The sequence below is a fragment of the Pristiophorus japonicus genome, chromosome 15 (assembly GCF_044704955.1).
Source record: "Pristiophorus japonicus isolate sPriJap1 chromosome 15, sPriJap1.hap1, whole genome shotgun sequence".
NCBI lineage: Eukaryota > Metazoa > Chordata > Chondrichthyes > Pristiophoridae > Pristiophorus > Pristiophorus japonicus.
Window position 1 is genome coordinate 14,441,228 of NC_091991.1, and position 24,372 is coordinate 14,465,599.

The following is a 24,372-nucleotide window of genomic DNA, read 5'->3' on the forward strand; positions in this document are numbered from 1 at the left end:
TGACAGGTTGGGGAAAAGAAACAGATGTGGATGTAGATGTGAAGTACTTTTTCTTGAAAAATGTACAGAATTTGCACCTGAGGCTGTATCTTATAATAATTCAAATATTCAGAGCGGTTTCATAGAATGATAGAAATTTAAGCTCAGGAGGACATTTTGCATCATCACGCCAGTCCCAGTCCCAGCTTGACACAGGAATCACATTATCCTGCATGTTCCCTACATCCTCTAATATTTTCTGCAAATGTTTCTCAGGCTTTCTCTTGGTATTAGATTGTATCGGTATTAGTATTGGCATTAGCTCTGGTATCCTGGTGTTCAAATCCCTCCATGGCCTCACCCCACCCTATCTTTGTAACCTCCTCCAGCCCTACACCCTCCCTATCTTTGTAACCTCCTCCAGCCACACACCCTCCCTATCTTTGTAACCTCCTGTCATTTAACTACAGTACGCAGACAACGCTTGCGTCTGCGCACACTCGGAGGTCGAACTCCAAACCAGCGTCAGTGTATGGGAGTATGGGCCGTACACTAAACATCTGTAAGACAAAGGCTCTCTAACAACCTGCCCCCGCCACACAGCATTGCACCCGATTATCAAAATCCACGATGAGACCTTGGACAACGTGGGCCATTTTCCATACCTCGGGAGCCTACTATCAACAAGGGCAGACGTCGATGACGAGGTCCAACACCGCCTCCAGTGCGCCAGCACAGCCTTCGGTTGCCTGAGGAAGCGAGTGTTTGAAGACCAGCAAGGCCCCCGCCCGCCCAAGTGCCGCCCAGAGTGCCGCCGACGGCCGCCGAGATACCGGGCGCTACTTTGGGCGGGATATTCAGGAAGAAGGTCCCTCGAAGGTCGGAGGGCAGCAAATGGATGACATACGCCGCCAATCTGGGCGGCAGCGAGCAGGAGGTTGCATTCTCGGCGGCAGAGGCGCTTGCCGCCCAAGTGCCGTCGAGGATGGAATCGGGGCCCACGGAGGGTGGAAGGCCTGAAAAAAAAAAACAACAGCAAAATATTTTTAAAGTCTCCGAAGACCTTCAGGGGACCCCAGCCAGGTGAGTCGCTGTTGAAAAAAGGGATTAAAATATTCACTTACCTTTTTTTCAGGTTCTTCACATTCACCGTCGGGGACAGACCAGCCTCCAGCCAGCGGTCCACCCCCCCCCACCCCAGTTCTGCCGCCGAGCCCCGCCTACTCCCACCCGCAGGAATCTGGGAGCTCGGCGGGCGGGAGCTCAGTTGCGCCACTCAGCCGTCCGCTGACGTCAGTGGGCGGTTCCCGACAGCTCTCCACTCCCGCTCGCTCCAGGCCACCCTGTGGCACTGGGCGGACCTTCAGGTGGAATGTCGGCGGGAGTGGGCAGCAGCGGGCTGTGAGGTGCTGAAAATCAGCCCCCAGGATCTCAAACCCAGCACCAAGCTCATGGTCTACAGAACAGTAGTGATACCCGCCCTCCTATATGGCTCAGAGACGTGGACTATATACAGCAGCCACCTCAACGCACTGGAGAAGTGCCACCAATGATGTTTCCGCAAGACCCTGCAAATCCATTGGCAGGATAGGCGCACCAACGTCTGTGTTCTCGCTCAGGCCAACATCCCCAGCATCGAAGCACTGACCACGGTCGATCAGCTCTGATGGATGGGCCACATCATCCGCATGCCTGACACGAGACTCCCAAACCAAGCGCTCTGCTCGGAGCTCCGACACGGCAAGTGAGCCCCAGGTGGGCAGAGGAAGCGCTTCAAGGACACCCTCAAAGTCTCCTTGAAAAAGTGCAACATCCCCACCGACACCTGGGAATCCCTGGCCCAAGGGGGAGGAGAAACATCTGGGAAGGCGCCTAACACCTCGAGTCTCTTCGCCGGGAGCACGCTAAAGCCAAGCACAAACAGCGGAAGGAGCGCATGACAACCCAAGCACCCCACCCACCCGTCCCTCCAACCACCATCTGCCCCACCTGTGACAGAGACTGTAGGTCCCGCATCGGACACATCAGTCACCTGAGAACTCATATTTAGTGTGGAAGCAAGTCATCCTCGACTCCGAGGGACTGCCTAAGAAGAAGAACCTCCTTCAGCCCCTACACCACTCCCTATCTCTGTAACCTCCTCCAGCACCTACACCCCTCCCTATCTCTGTAACCTCCTCCAGCCCCTGCATCCCTCCTTATCTCTGTAACTTCCTCCAGCCCCTACACTCCTCCATATCTCTGTAACCTCGTCCAGCCCCACACCCCTCCTTATCTCTGTAACCTCCTTCAGCCCTACACCCCTCCCTAACTCTGCAACCTCCTCCAGACCCACACCCCTCCCTATCTCTGTAACCTCCTCCAGCCCTACACCCCTCCCTATGTAACCTCCTCCATCCCTACACCCTTCCTTATCTCCGTACCCTGCTCCAGCCCCTGCACCCCACCCTATCTCTGTAACCTTCTCCCTTCCTACAATCCTCCTTATTTCTGTAACCTCCTCCAACCCTACACCCCTCCCTATCTCTGTAACCTCCTCCCGCCCTACACCCCTCCCTATCTCTGTAACCTCCTCCAGCCCTACACCACTCCCTATCTCTGTAACCTCCTCCAGCCCCTACACCCCTCCCTATCTCTGTAACCTCCTCCAGCCCCTGCATCCCTCCTTATCTCTGTAACTTCCTCCAGCCCCTACACCCCTCCCTATCTCTGTAACCTCCTCCAGCCCTACAACCTTCCTTATCTCTGTAACCTCCTCCAGCCCTACACCCCTCCCTATCTCTGTAACCACCTCCAGCCCTACACCCCTCCCTATCTCTGTAACCTCCTCCAGGCCTATACCCCTCCCTATCTCTGTAACCTCCTCCAGCCCTACACCCCTCCTTATCTCTGTAACCTCCTACAGCCCCTGCACCCCTCCCTATCTCTGTAACCTCCTCCAGCCCTACACCCATCCCTATCTCTGTAACCTCCTCCATCCCTACACCCCTCTCTATCGCTGTAACCTCCTCCATCCCCTACACCACTCCCTATCTCTGTAACCTCCTCTATCCCTACACTGCTCCCTATCTCTGTACCTTGCTCCAGCTCCTGCACCCCTCCCTATCTCTGTAACCTTCTCCCTCCCTATAACCCTCCCTATCTCTGTAACCTCCTCCAGCCCTACACCCCTCCCTATCTCTGTAACCTCCTCCAGCTCTACATCCCTCCCTATCTCTGTAACCTCCTCCAGCCTCTACACCCCTCCCTATCTCTGTAACCTCCTCCATCCCTACAACCCTCCCTATCTCTGTAACCTACTCCATCCCTACACCCCTCCCTATCTCTGTAACCTTTTCCCTCCCTACAACTCTCCAAGATCTCTGCGTGCCTCCAACTCTGGCCTCTTGCACATCCCCAGGTTTCATTGCCCCTCAATGGCGGCCGTGCCTTCAGCTGCCTGGGCCCCAAGCTCTGGAGTCCCTGCCCACCCCTCTCTGCTTCTCTCTCTCTCCTCCTTAAAAATGCTGCTTTAAACCTATCTCTTTGACCCAGCATTTGGTTCCCTGTCCCAATATCTCCTTCTTTGACTTGGTGTCAATTTTTGTCTGATTTTACACTGTGAAGTGCCTTGGGACATTTTACTACGATAATGGAGCAATATGAATGCAAGTTGTTGTTGTTATTGATATTGGTTTTTGGTTTTAGTATTGATACTGGTTTTAGTACAGGATTGATACTGGTTTTAGTACAGGATTGATATGGGTTTTAGCACAGTATTGATATGGGTTTTAGTGCAGGATTAATACTGGTTTTAGTACAGGATTAATATGGGTTTTAGTACAGTATTGATATGGGTTTTAGTACAGGATTGATACTGGTTTTAGTACAGGATTGATACTGGTTTTAGTACAGGATTGATACGGGTTTTAGTACAGTATTGATATGGGTTTTAGTACAGGATTGATATGGGTTTTAGTACAGGATTGATATTGATTTTAGTACAGTATTGATATTGATTTTAAGTACAGTATTGATATGGGTTTTAGTACAGTATTGATACGGGTTTTAGTACAGGATTGATACTGGTTTTAGTACAGGATTGATACGGGTTTTAGCACAGTATTGATATGGGTTTTAGTACAGGATTGATATGGGTTTTAGTACAGTATTGATATTGATTTTAAGTACAGTATTGATATTGGATGATATTCGTTTTCGGGACCGGCCAGATGGAACATAAGAACATAAGAAATAGGAGCAGGAGTCGGCCATTTGGTCCCTCAAGCCTGCTCCGCCATTTAATAATATCATGGCTGATCTGATCATGGACTCAGCTCCACTTCCCTGCCCGCTTCCCATAACCCTTTATTCCCTTATTGCTCAAAAATCAGTCTAGCTCTGCCTTAAATATATTCAATGACCCAGCCTCCACAGCTCCCTGGGGCAGATAATTCCATAGGGGCATTACATTTGCGGTTTTCCAATCCACTGGGACTGCCCCAGAATTTTGGTAGATTACAACCAATGCATCCACTATTTCTGCTGCCACTTCTTTTAAGATCCTAGGATATAAGCCATCAGGTCCAGGGGACTTGTCCGCCTTTAGTCCCATTATTTTACCAAGTACTACTTCTTTAGTGTTAGTGAGTGTATTAAGTTCCTCCCTCCCAACAGCCCCTTGATTATCCACTATTGGGATGTTTTTAGTTTCTTCTACCGTCAGCGATATAAAATATTTGCTCAACGTCTCTGCTATTTCCCTGTTCTCCATTCTTAATTCCCCAGTCTTATACTGTAGGGGACTATAGAGACTTTTCCATTCCTGTTCTTGCCTGTATTCATCTTCAACATTGTGACTGAATTAACTTAAATAGCCATTTGTGGTAGTGTATTGTATATTTTAATAACCCTTTGTGTGTAAAATAACCTTCTAAAATGTCTTATTTTTGAGAGGCACTCAGAATGTTATTGTAGTGCTCACTCGAAGCTTGGTGCACTCCTTTGCTGCAAAGCACTTTACCGATGTAGCAATTCTAAGCAATTAAATTAAGAGGTAAAATGGGGAGATGGAGTTGAGCTGTTGCCAAGGTGGAATGGGATGAGATAAATGTTGTGAACAGGTTGCATCGCACTTTTTTCATTGCTCTGGAAATGCACTCAGGCAATTTTAACTCCGTCAGCCGGCTTGCTGCCCACAGCACTATTGCTACTCTGGGCCCCACAGGAAGCCAGTGTGTTCAGAACTCCTCAGGCCCCATTGTCGTCCCCTGGCCAGAAATCTACCACGGGAAACCCGCTCAGGCCACCAATTAAAATTGCCGTCAGACCTACGTTGGGCGGAGTCCTTGTCCCTGGCTCTGTGTAAGAGGTTAAAATTCAGAACGATAGCTTCTGCTAGCCTTCTGGCTGGTCAGTGACCGATTGAGGGGTGGGGGGAAGTGTATAACCTGGAAGGTGGGGGGATGTGATGCATATAACCCGTGGGGGGGGGGGGGTTAAACTTGGGGGGGCGGGGGAAAGGAGCATATAACTGGGGGATGGGGGGAAAGGTATAACTCGGGGAGTGGGGTGGGTGAGTGTATAACCCGGAGGGGTGGGGGTTTAAACTTGGGAGGCGGGGGGGAGAGAATGTGTAACTGGGGGAGGGGGGTGTTAAACTCGGAGGGGGGGAGGAAGAGAGTGTATATCCGGGGGTGGGGTGGGAGGGGTATGTATATAACCCGGGAGGGGAGGGGGTGGGGGCCAATCTATTGATGCTACTTTTAGAAGTGGGATCTGAGATGTACAGAGTCCCACCAAGAAATAACACCTCTGGTGACTTTGGAAAGGAGTAGATTCTAACTTTTAAAGGTGACATAAATGGATCCCGCCCCTCCGGTTATCCACTCTGGGGGAAGAATTCGTGCTGGCCATTAGCACCAGTAGGTGTGCTAATGTGGCGTTGAGAGCTGTAATGACAGCTCCTGTCGAATCTAGTGCTGCATGCCAAATCCGGATCCTCATAACGTTGCCAATAACAGCGATCGCCGGGGACTTCAATGCCATGGAGATCGTGATATCAGTGAATGTATAATGCTCACTGAACTCCCGATCTGCCAAATTGCTTCTCGCCACTTACCTCCCCGCCTGGAGTTAACAACGACTGGGAGAGCTGGCGTGCAGCACCAGGAAGCCGGCTCCAGTGACATTATTTAAAGGGATCATTAGTAATCACTCGTAGCTGACAGGTTAGTGAAGTTTCAGTGATCTGTGTTAGTTCCTGATACTGCAACAGTTTTATTTAGTGATTTGAAAGTTCTGTGGTATCAGGAGTGTTGGTGGCAAGTAGAAAAGTGCAAAATCTATTCTTGAAAAAGTCAGTCTACAGCACTTGCTAAAAGTCATGTGGGCTGTACTGGCAGTCCACCTCGGCCTCCAGGATCTACGGCGGAGAGAGCGGACGCAACCTGGAAGATGGGAACATGTGTGCAGAGGTAGGAGGAGGAAGGAGATTTGGAGGAAGAAGATGAGGAGGAAGAAGTTGAGGAGGAAGAAGACGAGGGACAGGAGGGAGGGAGGGAGCAGGCAGCCGGACAATCGGGTTTCCGGACGGGTGATCCGTGACTGGTTCATCAGACTCTGATTTGAATGAATGAAACCTCAGATCCTCGATGCTCACCACATGCCCATCATCACGTCCCTGTCACACGCCATGTCACTGTGATCTCCTGGGCACAAAGGTGAAATGAGAGAGACCACAAAATATTCCAAACTCTATTAATAAATTTATGCTTAAGCATATCACACATACCACGTGCATTCTAATAACTATTGACCTTTGTGCCTGCCATAGTTGAATACCTGTAATTTTGTGCAAGGTGTGAGTGTTGGTAGATTGAGATTGTTGATGGGTGAGTGCTGGGGATATGGTGCATTGAGCAGTGTGTGAAGCTTGTGTTACAGATGGTGGTATGTAGCATTTGCTGAAGCCTTTACTCACCCTGACCACCCATGTGAGCTTGTTAAAGTTATTCCTGCACTGGGTGTGGGTTCTGAGGACCACAGAGCTTCCCGTGACATGGTGTGCCACCTCCCTCCCCACAGAGCTGCCCGTGATGTGGTGTGCCACCTCCCTCCTCATAGTCCGGCAGACTTGTAGCGAGGGCTTCCTGCCAGTTGCCGGGTACAGGACCGCCCGCCTTCTCCCCACTGCTAAAACCAAGGCCTCCAAAGCTTCCTCGGAAAACCCTGGGTCGGTGATGTGCCGTCAGGATTTGTAAATAAGTGCTCCTTCTCCTTGACCTTCCTATGCTGTTGAGGCAGCTGCACAGCCAGCAATGCTCGGAATTAGGTGCTGCAGCATCAATCAACCTCTCCTTTAAGCAGTGAACAAAGCCTATAGCAATCATTACTTGGGTTTAGACTACACCTGATATTGGTCCACCTTTAGTGTAACGCCAGTGAGCTTGGGTTTTTGGACTAGATTTATGGCTCCAATGATTTAATGAAGAATGAGGACGAATTTTGCGTGCAGTCCAGACGATTTTCTCCTGCATTAATTCACCATTTTTAGTCTAACCACTGCCCATTCCTTGGCTATAACAAATGTCTAGCCCAGTGTTCCTTTGGATCAAATCTTTATTCTCAGGATAATTTGAACATTAAAATAGCTTTAAAGGATCACCCCCAGTAACCGGAAACTTTCTACTATGGGTCTTAGAGAAAATCACAGGTTGGAGTTGTGCAATTCCCTGATCTTCCCAACATGCATGACTGCACCAGCATCAACCAGCAGTGCAGGTAATCAAACATACCTGGTTACAGGCAGCACAGGTAATAAGAACATAAGAAATAGGAACAGGAGTAGGCGATACGGCCCCTCGAGCCTGCTCCGCCATTCAATAAGATCATGGCTGATCTGATCATGGACTCAGCTCCACTTCCCTGCCCACTCCCATAACCCGTTATCCCCTTATCATTTAAGAAACTGTCTATTTCTGTCTTAAATTTATTCAATGTCCCAGCTTCCACAGCTCTCTGAGGCAGCGAATACCACAGATTTACAACCTTCTGAGAGAAGAAATTTCTCCTCGTCTCCGTTTTAAATGGGCGGCCCCTTATTCTAAGATCATGCCCTCTAGTTCTAGTCTCCCCCATCAGTGGAAACATCCTCTCTGCATCCACCTTGTCAAGCCCCCTCATAATCTTATAAGTTTCCATAAGATCACCTCTCATTCTTCTGAATTCCAATGAGTAGAGGCCCAACCTACTCAACCTTTCCTCATAAGTCAATCCCCTCATCTCCAGAATCAACCGAGTGAACCTTCTCTGAACTGCCTCCAAAGCAAGTATATCCTTTCGTAAATATGGAAACCAAAACTGCACGCAGTATTCCAGGTGTGGCCTCACCAATACTTTATATAGCTGTAGCAAGACTTCTCTGCTTTTATACTCCATCCCCTTTGCAATAAAGGCCAAGATACCATTGGCCTTCCTGATCACTTGCTGTACCTGCATACTATCCTTTCGTGATTCATGCACAAGTACCCCCAGGTCCCGCTGTACTGCAGCACTTTGCAATCTTTCTCCATTTAAATAATAACTTGCTCTTTGATTTTTTCAAAAACACCTGGTTACAGGCAGCTCTCGCTCAGTGCAGAACTCCCCATTCTCTAACTCTCTGACAATTATCTGCTGGCATATTGTGTTATGTTTTGCCTGAATTAGTAAATTAATAAGACTGGTTCTAATATAAAATTAAGTTTAATCCTAGAAATTACAACACAGATGCAGCTCCTTAGGCCTATTGTAACTTGATAAAGTGCAACATCCCCACCAGCACCTGGGAATCCCTGGCCCAAGTCCGCCCTAAGTGGAGGAAGAGCATCCGGGAGGGCACTGAGCACCTCGAGTCTTGTCGCCGAGAGCATGCAGAAAACAAGCGCAGGCAGCGGAAGGAGCGTGCGGCAAACCAGACTCCCCACCCACCCCTTCCTTCAACCACTGTCTGTCCCACCTGTGACAGAGACTGTAACTCCTGTGTTGGACTGTTCAGTCACCTGAGAACTCACTTTTAGAGTGGAAGCAAGTCTTCCTCGATTTCGAGGGACTGCCTAAGATGATGATGATTGTAACTCTGTTCATGCTATCCCTACAACCAGCGCTCTCTAGTCTCTGATTCCATTCCTATCTATCTAGTCATAGCCAGAGAATCACCTGCAATGGCTTCTCTTCCTGCTCCCGCTCTGTTATCTCTGGACTCCCCCAAGGATCTATCCTTGGCCTCTCTTATTTTTCATCTACATGCTGCCCCTCGGCGACATCATCTGAAAACACAGCGTCAGGATTCACATGTATGCTGACAGCACCCAGCTCTACCTCATCACCACCTCCCTTGACCCCTCCAATGTTTCTTGTGCAACATCCAGTTCTGGATGAGAAGAAATGTCCACCTATTAAATATTGAGAAGAACAAAGCCATTTCTTTGGTCCCCGCCACAAACTCCATTCCCTCGCCACCAATTTCAACCCTTTCTGTGACGGCTGAGCAGGTGGTTTGCAACCTCGGCATCGACTTGACCTCGAGCTGAGCTTTCCATCCCATACCCTCTGCATCACCAAGGCCAACTACTTCCAGTTCCATAGAAGTGTTTGACTCCACCCCTTCCTCGGCTTATCTGCTGCTCATCCATGCCTTTGTTAGCTCTAGACTCGACTATTCTGATGCTCTTCTGGCCGGCCTCCCACCTTGCACCCTCTGTAAACTTGAGCTCAAGCAAAACTTGGCTGCCCGTATCCTAACTCGCATTAAGTGCTCGCTGACCTGGGTTGGCTCCCTGTCTGGCAATGCCTTGATTTAAAATTTTCTATTTTGTTTTCAAACCCCTCCATGGCCTCGCCCCCTCCCTCTCTCTGGAACCTCCTCCAGCCCCACAACCCTCTGAGATGTCTGTGCTCCTCCAATTCTGGCCTCTTGCACATCCCTGATTTCCATCACTCCACCATTGGCAGCCGTGCTTTCTGTGGCCGAGGCCCTAAGCTCTCGAATTCCCTCCCTAACCCTTTCCGCCCCTCTACCTCTCTCTCCTCCTTTAAGATGCTCCTTAAAGCCTACCCGGGTCACCTGTCCTAAATATTATATGACTCAGTGTCAAATTTTGATTGATAACTCTCCTGTGAAATGCCTTGGGAGGTTTTACTACATTAAAGGCGCTATATAAATGCAAGTTGTTGCAATTGTTGTGACCTAAGCAATATCTTGTACAAAATCACCATCATTTATTTGCCCCAGTGTATAAGATCGAGAATCCCATTTGCCTTTTTCGATTGCTCAAACTGCTAATATGCCTGTAATTTCAATAACTGTTTACGGAACATTTATTACTTTCTTAAAACAGGTGCCCAGTGATTCTTCCGAGCCACTGACTGTCAAACAGCCAGTTCAGTCCGTCCGAACTACACAGCGCACACAGACACCGCCCCAGACCAGCTGCCTGGGGAGAGGCAAAATGGCAAAATGTCTGACTCCAGATGAAATGACTTCGAAAGATTACTACTTTGATTCTTATGCTCATTTTGGCATCCATGAGGTAAAGACTCATCTCTTGCTGTAATGGTGAACATTTACGGTGCCTGGTTACGGTGACCATTGTGTGAAAGTTCACAAAGGTCATCCATGATTTCATTTCAAGCACATATTTTATGCCGTTTGCTTCATAATGTGTTGAGGTGAGAGCAATTATTTTTAATTTGGTGGAAAGCCAAATCTAATTTTCCACTCAGACATGTAATTGTTATCCATTATTAAACATAGTTTATAATCAGTGTTTAATCTCCAGTAAAGAATGCTAAAAGCACCAGGTGATAATGAAATTTCCCTCTCATTGATCAGCCCGGTGCCATTAACCAGCCCGGTGCTGCTAGCTAACCAGCCCTGTGTCATTAACCATCCCAGCGCCGCTAGCTAACCAGCCCTGTGTTACTAACCATCCCAGCGCCGCTAGCTAACCAGCCCTGCACCGCTAGCTAACTAGTCTTGTGTCACTAACTAGTCCTGTGTCACTAACCAGACCAGCGCCACTAGCTAACCAGTCCTGAGTCACTAACCAGTCCTGTTTCACTAACCAGCCCAGTGCTGCTAGCTAACCAGTCCTGTGTCACTATCAAGTTCAAAAATACAAGACCATATCTGCAGAAAGTACAGGGGAAATATGCATCTGATTGTCTGCTAATTGTACATTCACCTCAGACAATATTATTTTAACTCATCCCCCTATCAGTTGTAATGGTAGTGTTATATTGCCGTAACTGGTCACCTGGTAGAAGTTCTTTTGTTCAACGACATTAGTCATCAAGTTATTTTAAAAGCTTTCACCAATAAACAGGTAGGTTTTCCAGCTTTCAACAGCCTCTCACTTACAAGATTGTCTCAACATTGGAATAATTAGTTTCCGTGCAAACACCTATATCGGTCGGTAGGTCAATAGTTCATTGACAAGTTTGTCGGAGGTCGGTGTGATGAAGCAGGGCTTTCGTCAGAGTTAATCTAAATGTAACAATTGCAATTTTAAGCAGTGGATATTTTCCTGAGAGATCTTTCTGTCTTTAAAACAAATTTTCAGGGGTATAAAATGCACTTTATGTTAATATATAACTATTTATACGGTGAACACATTTTGGAAAAAGATGAGCATTGATCAGTTTTGATCGACGTGTTGTCTTCATTCCCATTGCAAACAAAAAATGAAAGCTTGATTCACCGAACCCTTAAAAACTGCTGTAAGTTTTGTTTTTGTGTAACGTTAGCTTTCTGTCTGTTTGCAATGTTGTTGAGTCTTGAATGAATTAAAAAAAATCTGAAGCCTTGTTGGATCCCTTTTAGCTCGGTGTACGGAACAGCCAGTTATCTGTTGCAGTGCAGATTGTGAATGTAGGGAGCTGTGTCCTGCTTAAGTCACACGGGCTGAAATTGCCCCGTTCTGGAAGACCCATGGCTGCCGCGCGGGTCGGTGCGGACTGGCCTCTCGAAGTGCCATCATTTTGAACATTGTTCTCCTTCAGTTTTTGTAGGTGACCAACTCGCCCGTTTTCCCGCCGCGTCGTGCACGCACAGACCCCTTCCTGAAATTGCCCCGCGGGAAATTGTCCCCGGGAGTGGCCCCGCCGCCGGTTGGTGCCACTGGCAGCATTTGCTGTCGGTACCCTTTCTGTGGCTGGGCGACCCGGCCACCATTAAAGGGGAGGTGCCGCTGCCGGTGACTCCATTTTAGTTTTTATTGTCGGCCAACTGCCAGGTCAGGCTGACAATTAGGCCCGCAGTCCTCCAGTCCTCCAGTATCACGCCTGTAGCCAGAGAGGACAGGAAAATGATGGTCAGAGCCTCTGCTATTTCCTCTCTTGTTCAATAGCCTGGGATACATTTCATCTGGGCCTGGGGATTTATCCACTTTCAAAGATGCTAAATCTCTTTATACTTCCCCTTTCACTATGTTTATTTCATCTAATATTTCACACTCCTCCCTGATTGCAATGTCTGCATCGCCCCGCTCTTTTGTGAAAACAGATGCAAAGTATTCATTAAGAACCATACCCATGTCTTCTGCCTCCACACACAGATTACCTTTGTGGTCTCTAAAAGGCCCTACCCTTTCTTTAGTTATCCTCTTGCTCTTAATGTATTTATAAAATATCTCTGGGTTTTCCTTGATTTTACTTGCCAATATTTTTTCATGCCCTCTCTTTGTTTCCTAATTTCCTTCCTAATTTCAGCCCTGCACTTTCTATACCCCTCTAAACTTTTTGCAATATTGTGCCCTTGGTATCTGTCATAAGCCTCCTTTTTTTTCTTTATCTTACCCTGTATGCCCCTTGACATCCATGGGGCTCTAGATTTGTTAGTCCCACCCTTTTTCTTTAAGGTAACATATTTGCTCTGAACCCTCACTATCTCCTTCGTGAATGCCTCCCATTGCTCCGATACGGATTTACCTTCAAGTAGCTTTTTCCTGTCCACTATGGCTAAATCACATCTCAGCTTAGTAAAATTGGCTTTTCCCCAATTGAGAATGTTTATTCCTGGTCTTTGTCCTTTTCCATAACTACTCTAAAACTAACTGGATTATGATCACGACCACCAAAATGCACTCCCATTGCTATATCTTCCAGCTGCCTAGCTTCATTCCATAAAACTAAGTCCAGAACCATCCCTTCTCTTGTTGGGCTTGCTACATACTGGCTGACAAAGTTTTCCTGAATGCACTTTAAGAATTCTGCACCCTCTATATATTTCACACTAATTTTGTCCCAGTTAATATTAGGGTAGTTGAAATCCCCTACTATTACTGCCCTATAGTTTGTGTACTTCTCAGAAATTGGCCTACATATTTGCTCTTCTATCTCCCTCTCACTGTTTGCGGATCTATAGTACACTTTTTTGTTCCTCCGTTCAACCCATATGGCCTCGTTTGATGACCCCTCTAACTCTTTTGAGTTTACCTGCAAAACATAAAACATTAAGACCATGCCACCCGACCTGGGTGACACAGCAGACATTTTCAAGGCCCCTTTTTTTTTAAATTTATTTTTTTTTGTTTTTTTTGGGGCGCTAAAATCAAATTTTTCCAGTGCCCCCTATAAAAGGGGAGGGGGACACTAAAAGCACCGGCAATGAAAACAAATTAAACTTTAAAACGTAAAATCAAATTAAAATTTGGTTGCCGGGCGTGATGATGCACTCCAGTCCCTCCGGTGCCCACCTCTCGCGGAAGGCCGCGAGCGTACCTGATGACCCCTCTAACATATCATCCCTCCTCACAGCTGTAATTGTTTTTTTTAATCAATATTGCAACCCCCCCCTCCTTTTTTACCCCCTTCTCTATCCCGTCTGAAAACCCTGTAACCAGGAACGTTGAGCTACCATACCTGCCCTTCTTTCAGCCATGTCTCAGTAATAGCTATAATATCGTACTCCCGAGTGTCTATCTGTGGTCTCAGCTCCTCTGCCTTATTCCCTAGACTCCTTGCATTGAAGTATATACCATTTAGCACAGCCAAACTGCCTTGTTGTCTATTTTCTAACCTTTGTTTCCTCTGTCTTCCAAATTCACTTACTAATTTTGTGCCTTCCATTTCCAGCTTTCAGAACATAAAAACATAAGAAATAAGTGCAGGAGTCGGTCATTTGGCCCCTCCAGACTGCTCCGCTATTCAATAAGATCATGAATGATCTGATCCTAGCCTCAACTCCACTTCCCTGCCTGCTCCCTATAACCCTTGACTCCCTTACCTTTCAAAAATCTGTCTATCTCCACTTTAAATATATTCAAAGACCCAGCCTCCAGAGCTATCTTTGGATAGATAATTCCAAAGATTCACGACCCTCTGAGAGAAGAAATTCCTCCTCATTTCTGATTTAAATGGGCGACCCCTTATTCTGAAACTATGCCCCCAAAGTGCTTTGCTTCTCTCCGTTCTGAATCTACTCGAAAGTTCCCATCCCTCTGCCAAGCTAAACTCTCCCCAACAGCACTAGCAACCCCTCCTGCGAGGATATTGGTCCCGGCTCTGTTGAGGTGCAACCTGTCCGGCTTGTACAGGTCTCACCTCCCCCAGAAACAGTCCCAATGCCTCAGGAATCTAAAGCCCTCCCTCCTGCACCATCTCTCCAGCCACGCATTTGTCTGTTCTATCCTCCTATTTCTGTATTCACTAGCACGTGGCACCGGGAGTAATCCAGAAATCACTACCTTTGAGGTCCTGCTTCTTAATTTCTCTCCTGGCTCACTAAACTCTGCCTGCAGGACCTCATCCCTCTTTCAACCTGTGTCATTGGTCCTGATATGGACCACGACCTCTGGCTGCTCACCCTGTCCCCTCAGAATATTCTGCAGCCGCTCGGTGACATCCTTAACCCTGGCACCAGGGAGGCAACATACCATCCTGGAGTCACGTCTGCGGCCGCAAAAACACCTGTCTGCTCCCCTAACTATCGAATCCCCTACCACTACTGCTCTTCAACTCTTCTCCCCCCACCCCCTATGTAGCTGAGCCACCTGTGGTGCCATAGGCTTGGCTCTGGCTGTACTCCCCAGGTGAATCATCGCCCCCACCAGTACTCAGAACTGAAAACCGGTTAGCGAGCGAGATGCACTCAGGGGATTCCTGCCCTGCCTGTCTGGTCCTCCCTGTGTCTGGCAGTCACCCATTCCCTCTCTGCCTGCACACTCTTTAGCTGCGGGATGACCACCTCCTGGAAGGGCCACTGTACAGCAAAATTCTAAAGGGTCAAAGTGTAATAAAAAGGCAAGCATGAAAGCTCGGTGCCTCAATGCGAGGAGTATTTGGAACCCAGGAGAGGGCTCTGAGCTAGTTAGAGTGGGTGAGAGCTCAGATGAACAGGACCCCAAGAAAGAATGCAAAAGGCAGGAGGCAACAGAGCAGAGTAGCACTGGGGTAAGTGTAAACCACAAGGTGATAGGAAGGGACAATATGTATGAATATAAAGGGGCTGCAGGAGGGGTCAAAACTAAAAATCATGGTTTAAAAACTAGTATTAAAACACTCTACCTAAACGCACGCAGCATTTGAAATAACGTAAATGAGTTGACGGCACAAATCATTACAAATGGGTATGATTTGGTGGCCATTACAGAAACGTGGTTGCAGGGTGGCCAAGACTGGGAATTAAACATACAGGGGTATCTGACAATTCGGAAAGATAGACAAGAAGGGAAAGGAGGTGGGGTAGCTCTGTTAATAAAGGATGATATCAGGGCACTTGTGAGAGATGATATTGGCTCTAATGAACAAAATGTTGAATCATTGTGGGTGGAGATTAGAGATAGTAAGGGGAAAAAGTCACTGGTGGGCATAGTTTATAGGCTCCCAAATAATAACTTCACGGTGGAGCGGACAATAATCAAGGGAATAATGGAGGCATGTGAAAAAGGAACAGCAGTAATCATGGGGGATTTTAACCTACATATTGATTGGTCAAATCAAATTGCACAGGGTAGCCTGGAGGAGGAATTCATAGAATGCATACGGGATTGTTTCTTAGAACAGTATGTTACAGAACCTACAAGGGAGCAAGCTATCTTAGATCTGGTCCTGTGTAATGAGACAGGAATAATAAACGATCTCCTTGTAAAAAATCCTCTCGGAATGAGTGATCACAGTATGGTTGAATTTGTAATACAGATTGAGGGTGAGGAAGTAGTGTCTCAAATGAGTGTACTATGCTTAAACAAAGGGGACTACAGTGGGATGAGGGCAGAGTTGGCTAAAGTAGACTGGAAACACAGACTAAATGGTGGCATAATTGAGGAACAGTGGAGGACTTTTAAGGAGCTCTTTCATAGAGCTCAACAAAAATATATTCCAGTGAAAAAGAAGGGCGGTGAGAAAAGGGATAACCAGCCATGGATAACCAAGGAAATAAAGGAGAATATCAAATTAAAAACCAATGCGTATAAGGTGGCCAAGGTTAGTGGGAAACTAGAAGATTGGGAAAATTTTAAACGACAGCAAAGAATGACTAAGAAAGCAATAAAGAAAGGAAAGATAGATTACGAAAGTAAACTTGCGCAAAACATAAAAACAGATAGCAAAAGCTTTTACCGATATATAAAAAGGAAAAGAGTGACTAAAGTTAATGTTGGTCCCTTAGAAGATGAGAAGGGGGATTTAATAATGGGAAATGTGGAAATGGCTGAGACCTTAAACAATTATTTTGCTTCGGTCTTCACAGTGGAAGACACAAAAACCATGCCAAAAATTGCTAGTCACGGGAATGTGGGAAGGGAGGACCTTGAGACAATCACTATCACTAGGGGGGTAGTGCTGGACAGGCTAATGGGACTCAAGGTAGACAAGTCCCCTGGTCCTGATGAAATGCATCCCAGGGTATTAATAGAGATGGCGGAAGTTATAGCAGATGCATTCGTTATAATCAACCAAAATTCTCTGGACTCTGGGGAGGTACCAGCGGATTGGAAAGCAGCTAATGTAACACCTCTGTTTAAAAAGGGGGGCAGACAAAAGGCAGGTAACTATAGGCTGGTTAGTTTAACATCTGTAGTGGGGAAAATGCTTGAAGCTATCATTAAGGAAGAAATAGCGGGACATCTAGCTAGGAATAGTGCAATCAAGCAGACGCAACATGGATTCATGAAGGGGAAATCATGTTTAACTAATTTACTGGAATTCTTTGAGGATATAATGAGCATGGTGGATAGAAGTGTACCGATGGATGTGGTGTATTTAGATTTCCAAAAGGCATTCGATAAGGTGCAACACAAAAGGTTACTGCAGAAGATAAAGGTACGCGGAGTCAGAGGAAATGTGTTAGCATGGATAGAGAATTGGCTGGCTAACAGAAAGCAGAGTATCGGGATAAATAGGTCCTTTTTGGGTTGGAAATCGGTGGTAAGTGGTGTGCCACAGGGATCGGTGCTGGGACCGCAACTGTTTACAATATACATAGATGACCTGGAAGAGGGGACAGAGTGTAGTGTAACAAAATTTGCAGATGACACAAAGATTAGTGGGAAAGTGGGTTGTGTAGAGGACACAGAGAGGCTGCAAAGAGATTTAGATAGGTTAAGCGAATGGGCTAAGGTTTGGCAGATGGAATACAATGTCGGAAAATGTGAGGTCATCCACCTTGGAAAATAAAACAGTAAAAGGGAATATTATTTGAATGGGGAGAAATTACAACATGCTGCGGTGCAGAGGGACCTGGGGATCCTTGTACATGAATTCCAAAGTTAGTTTGCAGGTGCAGCAGGTAATCAGGAAGGTGAATGGAATGTTGGCCTTCATTGCGAGAGGGATGGAGTACAAAAGCAGGGAGGTCCTGCTGCAACTGTACAGGGTATTGGTGAGGCCGCACCTGGAGTACTGCGTGCAGTTTTGGTCACCTTACTTAAGGAAGGATATATTAGCTTTGGAGGGGGTACAGAGACGATTCACTAGGCTGATTCCGGAGATGAGGGGGTTACCTTATGATGATAGATTGAGTAGACTATGTCTTTACTCGGAGTTCAGAAGGATGAGGGGTGATCGTATAGAAACATTTAAAATAATGAAAGGGATAGACAAGATAGAGGCAGAGAGGTTGTTTCCACTGGTCGGGGAGACTAGAACTAGGGGGCACAGCCTCAAAATACGGGGGAGCCAATTTAAAACTGAGTTGAGAAGGAATTTCTTCTCCCAGAGGGTTGTGAATCTGTGGAATTCTCTGCCCAAGGAAGCAGTTGAGGCTAGCTCATTGAATGTATTCAAATCACAGATAGATAGATTTTTAACCAATAAGGGAATTAAGAGTTATGGGGAGTGGGCGGGTAAGTGGAGCTGAGTCCACGTCCAGATCAGTCATGATCTTGTTGAATGGCGGAGCAGGCTCGAGGGGCTAGATGGCCTACTCCTGTTCCTAATTCTTATGTTCTTATGGAACGTACTATCCAGGAAGTTGTCAGCCTCGCGGATGCACCTCAGTGACTCCAGCCGCCGCTCAAGCTCCAAAACCCAGAGCTCAAGATGCTGTAGCTGGCGACACTTCCCGCACACATGGTCATCCAGGCCACAGGAAGCATCCAGGACTTCCCACATGGCACAGGATGTGCATTCCACAGGACTGACCTGCTCTGCCATGCCTCTGGTTATTTGATAATTAACTAAAGTTTTTAGTATACCCCTCTGCCCTAACTTCGAGAGAAGGAAAGACAACAGTGATACTCACCAACCAATCACCTACCACCTGTCCTGCGACGTCACTCCTTGATTATTTTTTTTGTTCTCTCTCCTCACACTCCCCACCCCCCCCCGCTCTCTCTCCCCGCTCCCCCCGCTCTCCCCACCCCCCCCGCTCTCTCTCCCCGCTCCCCCCACTCTCCCCACTCCCCCTGCTCCCCCCGCTCTCCCCGCTCCGCTCTCCCCGTTCCCCCCACTCACCCGCTACCCCCACTCCCCCCGCTCTCCCCGCTCACCCGCTCCCCCCGTTCCCCCCACTCACCTGCTCTCCCCACTGCCCCCGCTCTCTCTTCCCGCTCTCCCCACCCCCCCCCGCTCTCTCTCCCCACCCCCCCCGCTCTCTCTCCCCGCTCTCTCTCCCCACTCTCTCTCCCCGCTCTCCCCGCACGCTCCCCCCGCCCCCTGCTCTCCCCCCACTCCCCCCACACTCCCCCTGCTCTCCCCGCTCCCCCCCCGCGCTCCCCCCCCTTTCTCCCCGCTCCCCCCCGCTTACCCCGCTCCCCCCCGCTCTCCCCGTTCTTCCCACTCTCCCTGCTCCCCCCCCGCTCCCCCCCGCTCCACCCACTCCCACCCCGCTCACCCCCCGCTTCCCCCCACTCTCCCCACTGCCCCCGCTCTCCCCGCTCTCCCCGCTCTCCCCGTTCTCCCCACTCTCCCCGTTCTCCCCACTCTCCCCACTCTCCCCTCCCCCCCTCCCCACTCTCCCCTCCCCGTTCTCCCCACTTCCCCGCTCTCCCCACTCTCCCCACTCTCCCCTCCCCACTCTCCCCACTCTCCCTGCTCTCGCTGCTCTCCTTGGTCCCATATTTGACCCGAGGATGAGCTTCCAACCACACATCCTCTCCATTACAAGACCGACTACTTCATAATATCACCCTTCTCTGCCTGCCTCAGCTCAGCTGCTGCTGAAGCCCTCATCCATACCTTTGTTGCCTCTACACTTGACTATTTCAACGCACTCCTGGCCGGCCTCCCATCTACTACCCTCCATTAACTTAAGCTCATCCAAAACTCTGCTAACTTGCACCAAGTCCCGTTTGCCCATCACCCCTGTGCTTGCTGACCTACATTGGCTCCCAGTCCAGCAATCTTAAAATTCTCATCCTTGTTTGCAAACCCCTCCATGGCCTCGCCCCTCCCTATCTCTAATCTCCTCCAGCCCCACAACCCCTCGAGATATCTGTGCTCTTCCAATTCTGGCCTATTGAGCATCCCTGATAATTGCTCCACCATTGGCGGCCATGCCTTCAGCTGCCGAGGCTCTAAGCTCTGAAATTACCTCCCTAATCTCTCCATCTCTCTACCTCGCTCTTCTCCTTTAAGACGCTCGTTAAAACTTTCCTCTTTGACCAAGCTTTTGGTCGCCTGTGCTAATATCTCCTTATGTGATGCCCGCCAACACTCCTGTAATAAACACCCACTCCCACCCCCCCCACCGCCAACACTCTTCCCCCCCCCCCCAGTAATACTCCCCAATAAACACCTACCCCCCCCCGCCAACACTCCTCAATAAACACCCACTCCCCCGCACCAACACTCCCACACCCCACCAACACTCTCCAATAAACACCATTCCCCCCTCCAACACTCCCCCAATAAACACCCACTCCCCCCCCCAACACTCCCCAATAAACACCCACGGCCCCCCTCCTGCCCCCGCCAACACGCCCCAAATAAACACCCACTCCCCCCCGATTTCTCATCGAGTTCAGGGTTCATTTTAAGTTGACATTGTGGATCGGTGTGAGTTTGGAGCCATTTTGTTCACTAATGTATTTTACATGAATTGGAAATGTTCCATGAATTATTAATATTCACACTTGGATCCTGTGGCAATGGCCAGCTCTCAGTGTCTGCCTGCCTGTTCTCAACCTGCCCGCTAGATCGACAGTGAACCACTGCACTGCCCTATCCCCACTGTTTCATATTGTGAAATACAACTCTGCATGTGGCCCCAGACGGGAGAATGCCTCCCCGTATTCACGGACTCCATCATAACATAGAAACATAGGGCCCAAGTTTCCACACGATAAAAAACGAGTGCCCCTCCGAGCTGGGCGCCCGTTTATCGCGCTTAAAACGGCGCCGGAAAAAATACTCGCGATTCTGGAGCGCCCTGCAGCTCCTTGTCTGTTTAGCACGGCGCCCAGGGGGGCGGAGCCTACACTCGTGCCGATTTTGTAAGTGGGAGGGGGCGGGTACTATTTAAATTATTTTTTTTCCTGCCGGCAACGCTGCGCGTGCGCGTTGGAGCGTTCGCGCACGCGCAGTGTGAAGGAAACATTGGCACTCGGCCATTTTTGTAGTTCTTTGTAGCTGTTTAATTTTTGAACATTGCCATCTGCACATCAGCACTGAGAAGGCTGCAGGAAGCCTCAGAAAGTTGAGGCAGTCGTTTCCCGACCACCTCCCCCTTTTGCCGTCGGGAAATGGCTCCTCAATTTCTGAGGCTTCCTGCAGCCTTCTGTCTCCTTCCCTCCCTCCCGCCGTCTGGAACGGCTTCCCCCCCCTCCCCCCCCCATTGCGTTCGGTCGGTCAGGCCCGCACTCCCCCCCTCCCCCCGCCCGAACGGCTCCCTCCCCCCCCCCCCCCCCCCACTGCGTTCGGTCGGTCAGGCCCACACTCCCCCCCTCCCCCCGCCCGGAACGGCTCCCCCCCCACCCCCCTCCCCGCATTCGGCAACAGCTGCCTTGTTTTGTGAGGCTTGCTGCAGCATTCTCCCTGGCTGAAGCACTTTCACACAGGTAGGAAGATGGTTTATTTAATCTTTTCTTTGCTTATAAATGTTTATTCAGGTTGGATTTATTTGTATAATATTTGTATAAGTATAAATAAGGATTTATTGTAGAATTTAATGACTTCCCTTCCCCCCCCTCCCACCTCGTTCTGGACGCCTAATTTGTAACCTGCGCCTGATTTTTTAATGTGTAGAACAGGTTTTTTCAGTTCTACAAAAATCTTCACATGCTCCATTCTAAGTTAGTTTGGAGTACGTTTTCACTGTGGAAACTTTCAAATCAGGCGTCAGTGGCCGGACACGCCCCCTTTTGAAGAAAAAATTCTGTTCCAAAGTAGAACTGTTCTACCTGACTAGAACTGCAGAAAAAAAAATGTGGAGAATTGCGATTTCTAAGATAGTCCGTTCTCCACCAGTTGCTCCTAAAAATCAGGCGCAAATCATGTGGAAACTTGGGCCCATAGAAACATAGAAAATAGGTGCAGGAGCAGGCCATTCGGCCCTTCGAGCCTGCACCACCATTCAATATGATCATGGCTGATCATGCAACTTCAGTACCCCATTCCTGCCTTCTCTCCACATCCCTTGATCCCTTTAGCCGTAAGGGCCACATCTAACTCCCTTTTGAATATATCCAATGAACTGGACTCAACAACTTTCTATGGTAGAGAATTTCACAGGTTCACAATTCTCTGGGTGAAAAAGTTTCTCCCTCATCTCGATCCTATATGGCTTACCCCTTATCCTTAGACTGTGACCCCTGGTTCTGGCTTTCCCCAACATTGGGAACATTCTTCCTGCATCTAACCTGTCCAATCCCGCCAGAATTTTATATGTTTCTCTGAGATCCCCTCTCATTCTTCTAAATTCCAATGAATATAAGCCTAATCGATCCTGTCTTTCCTCATATGTCAGATCTGCCATCACTGGAATCAGTCTGGTGAACCTTCGCTGCACTCCCTCAATAGCAACAATAACGTGGCAGAAAAGCACAAGTAATGAATGGGCTGTTGATGTGTTTCGACCACAGGAGATGTTAAAAGATGAAATTCGAACCCTAACGTACAGGAGTTCCGTGTACCACAACAAACATGTGTTCAAGGACAAGACTGTGCTGGATGTGGGAAGTGGAACTGGGATTTTGGCGATGTTTGCAGCCAGAGCCGGAGCCAGGAAAGTGTTTGGGGTATGTCCCTCTGATTGTTCATGCATCTGTTGTCAAATTTCTTTAAAAATGTTTGTTGTGAATGAAACTGCAGTGTAAATGGCCTGCTTGGTACGGATCCGGACTTCTTTCTCTGGTTCCTGTCTATGCTGTTAGACAGAGGCAAGGCTGGGCTGGTGATTGTTATATATGCAGACTATAGATATACTCCCTGTGTAGTCACTGTAGAGTTGCATAAGATGGAGACTTGTTACCTGATGTACTATGAATAAGGTTTACACTGTGTATATACTATGCTGGCACCACTAGAGGGTGCAACTGGTGGAGACATGAGGGTCACCTGCATAGGTGTGCAGGGCCCAGTATAAAAGGCTGCTCACCATGCTTGTGCCTCACTCTGGAGTTATGAATAAAGGACCAAGGTCATTACAGTTTGAGTACAACACATTGCCTCGTGGAGTCATTCATAAGTGCATTACAGAATTAACAGTGATTGTAGAAATCAGCTGCTGGTTTCCACTCCTGGTTGCGATCCCACTTGCCTGGATGAGTGCAGCTCCAACAACATTCAAGAAGCTCGACACCATCCAGGACAAAGCGGCCCGCTTGATTGGCACCCCATCCACCGCCTTCAACATTCACTCCCTCCACCACCATCTGCAGGATGAACTGCAGCAACTCCCAAAGGCTTCTCCGGCAGCACCTCCCAAACCCGCGACCTATACCATCTAGAAGGACAAGGGCAGCAGGTGCATGGGAACACCACCACCTCCAAGTTCCCCTCCAAGTCATACACCATCCAGTGATGCCCACATCCCGGAACTAATAATTAACAAAAAAAGGACAGCATGTCACGCTTATTTTTGCATTTGTTTACACAAAGCCTGGCTCAAAATAGCCATTGACCATGATCGCAAGATCACACACGCCTGTTTATATCTGCTCTCCGAAAGAGCTGTCACCTTAGTCCCATTCCCAGTACTGTTTACATTATTTAAAAGCTTCCCCACTGTTCTTTGGGCATTTCATGTTTCTGAACTCCACCCTCCATCCTTTTAATGATCTTAAATTTATTCCCTCTACTTACCGATCCACTGACCTGTGGAAATAGTTTTTCCCAGTTAGCTTCATCAAAACCTTTTTGAATTGCAAACGCCGCAATCAGATCTATGTAATTAGAACATTTATGCGCAACGTTAATTCTAATACCTTGTGGAAATGTTAATGCATTAGAATAATTTGGCTGGAGTTGCAGAGGGTGTGGGTCTGTTTGGCATTTGAACATGGAATAGAATGGATTAAATCATTTTCCAAAGCAGCCTTCAAACAAAATCTGCTCATAGGCACGAAAATATTCTTTGACAATAAACAGAGAATTGTAAAAAAAAAATGGACTGTGCTAAATTAAAATGCAAAGGGATATTCCAGTGCTCAAAGCCCCTTACCTTCTGTGTTTTTAGATTGAATGTTCCAGTATCTCTGATTATTCAGAGAAGATCATCAAAGCAAACCACTTGGACAACAGTAAGTTTCACAAATGCAGTATGAAGTTGCAAATACTTACACGTTAATTAATTACCATGTTGTAATGACCAAAATAATTTCCAATTTTCTCACCTTGATCAGAAGATTAATTGGAGATTTTTATTCCCTTGCTAAATTAAATATTTCAAATATTGCATTCATTCATCAAATATTTTGCAAAGAGGAATAATGGTTTTTAAGTTTAAAAATAGAAAGAAGTTGAAAGATTTTTTGGCTCATCAAAGGAATAATTATG

General features: G+C 47.8%; 1 protein-coding gene across 1 annotated transcript in view; it reads left to right on the forward strand.

Annotated features, from left to right (window-relative positions):
• The first annotated feature begins 10,448 nt into the window (after positions 1-10,448).
• Positions 10,449-24,372, forward strand: part of prmt8b (protein arginine methyltransferase 8b) — a 29,106-nt gene continuing 15,182 nt past the window's right edge. Inside the window, exons 1-3 of the mRNA XM_070901566.1 lie at positions 10,449-10,529; positions 22,458-22,613; positions 24,053-24,116. Of these exons, the coding sequence (XP_070757667.1) occupies positions 10,449-10,529; positions 22,458-22,613; positions 24,053-24,116 (301 nt within the window). The remainder of the gene's footprint in view (positions 10,530-22,457; positions 22,614-24,052; positions 24,117-24,372) is intronic.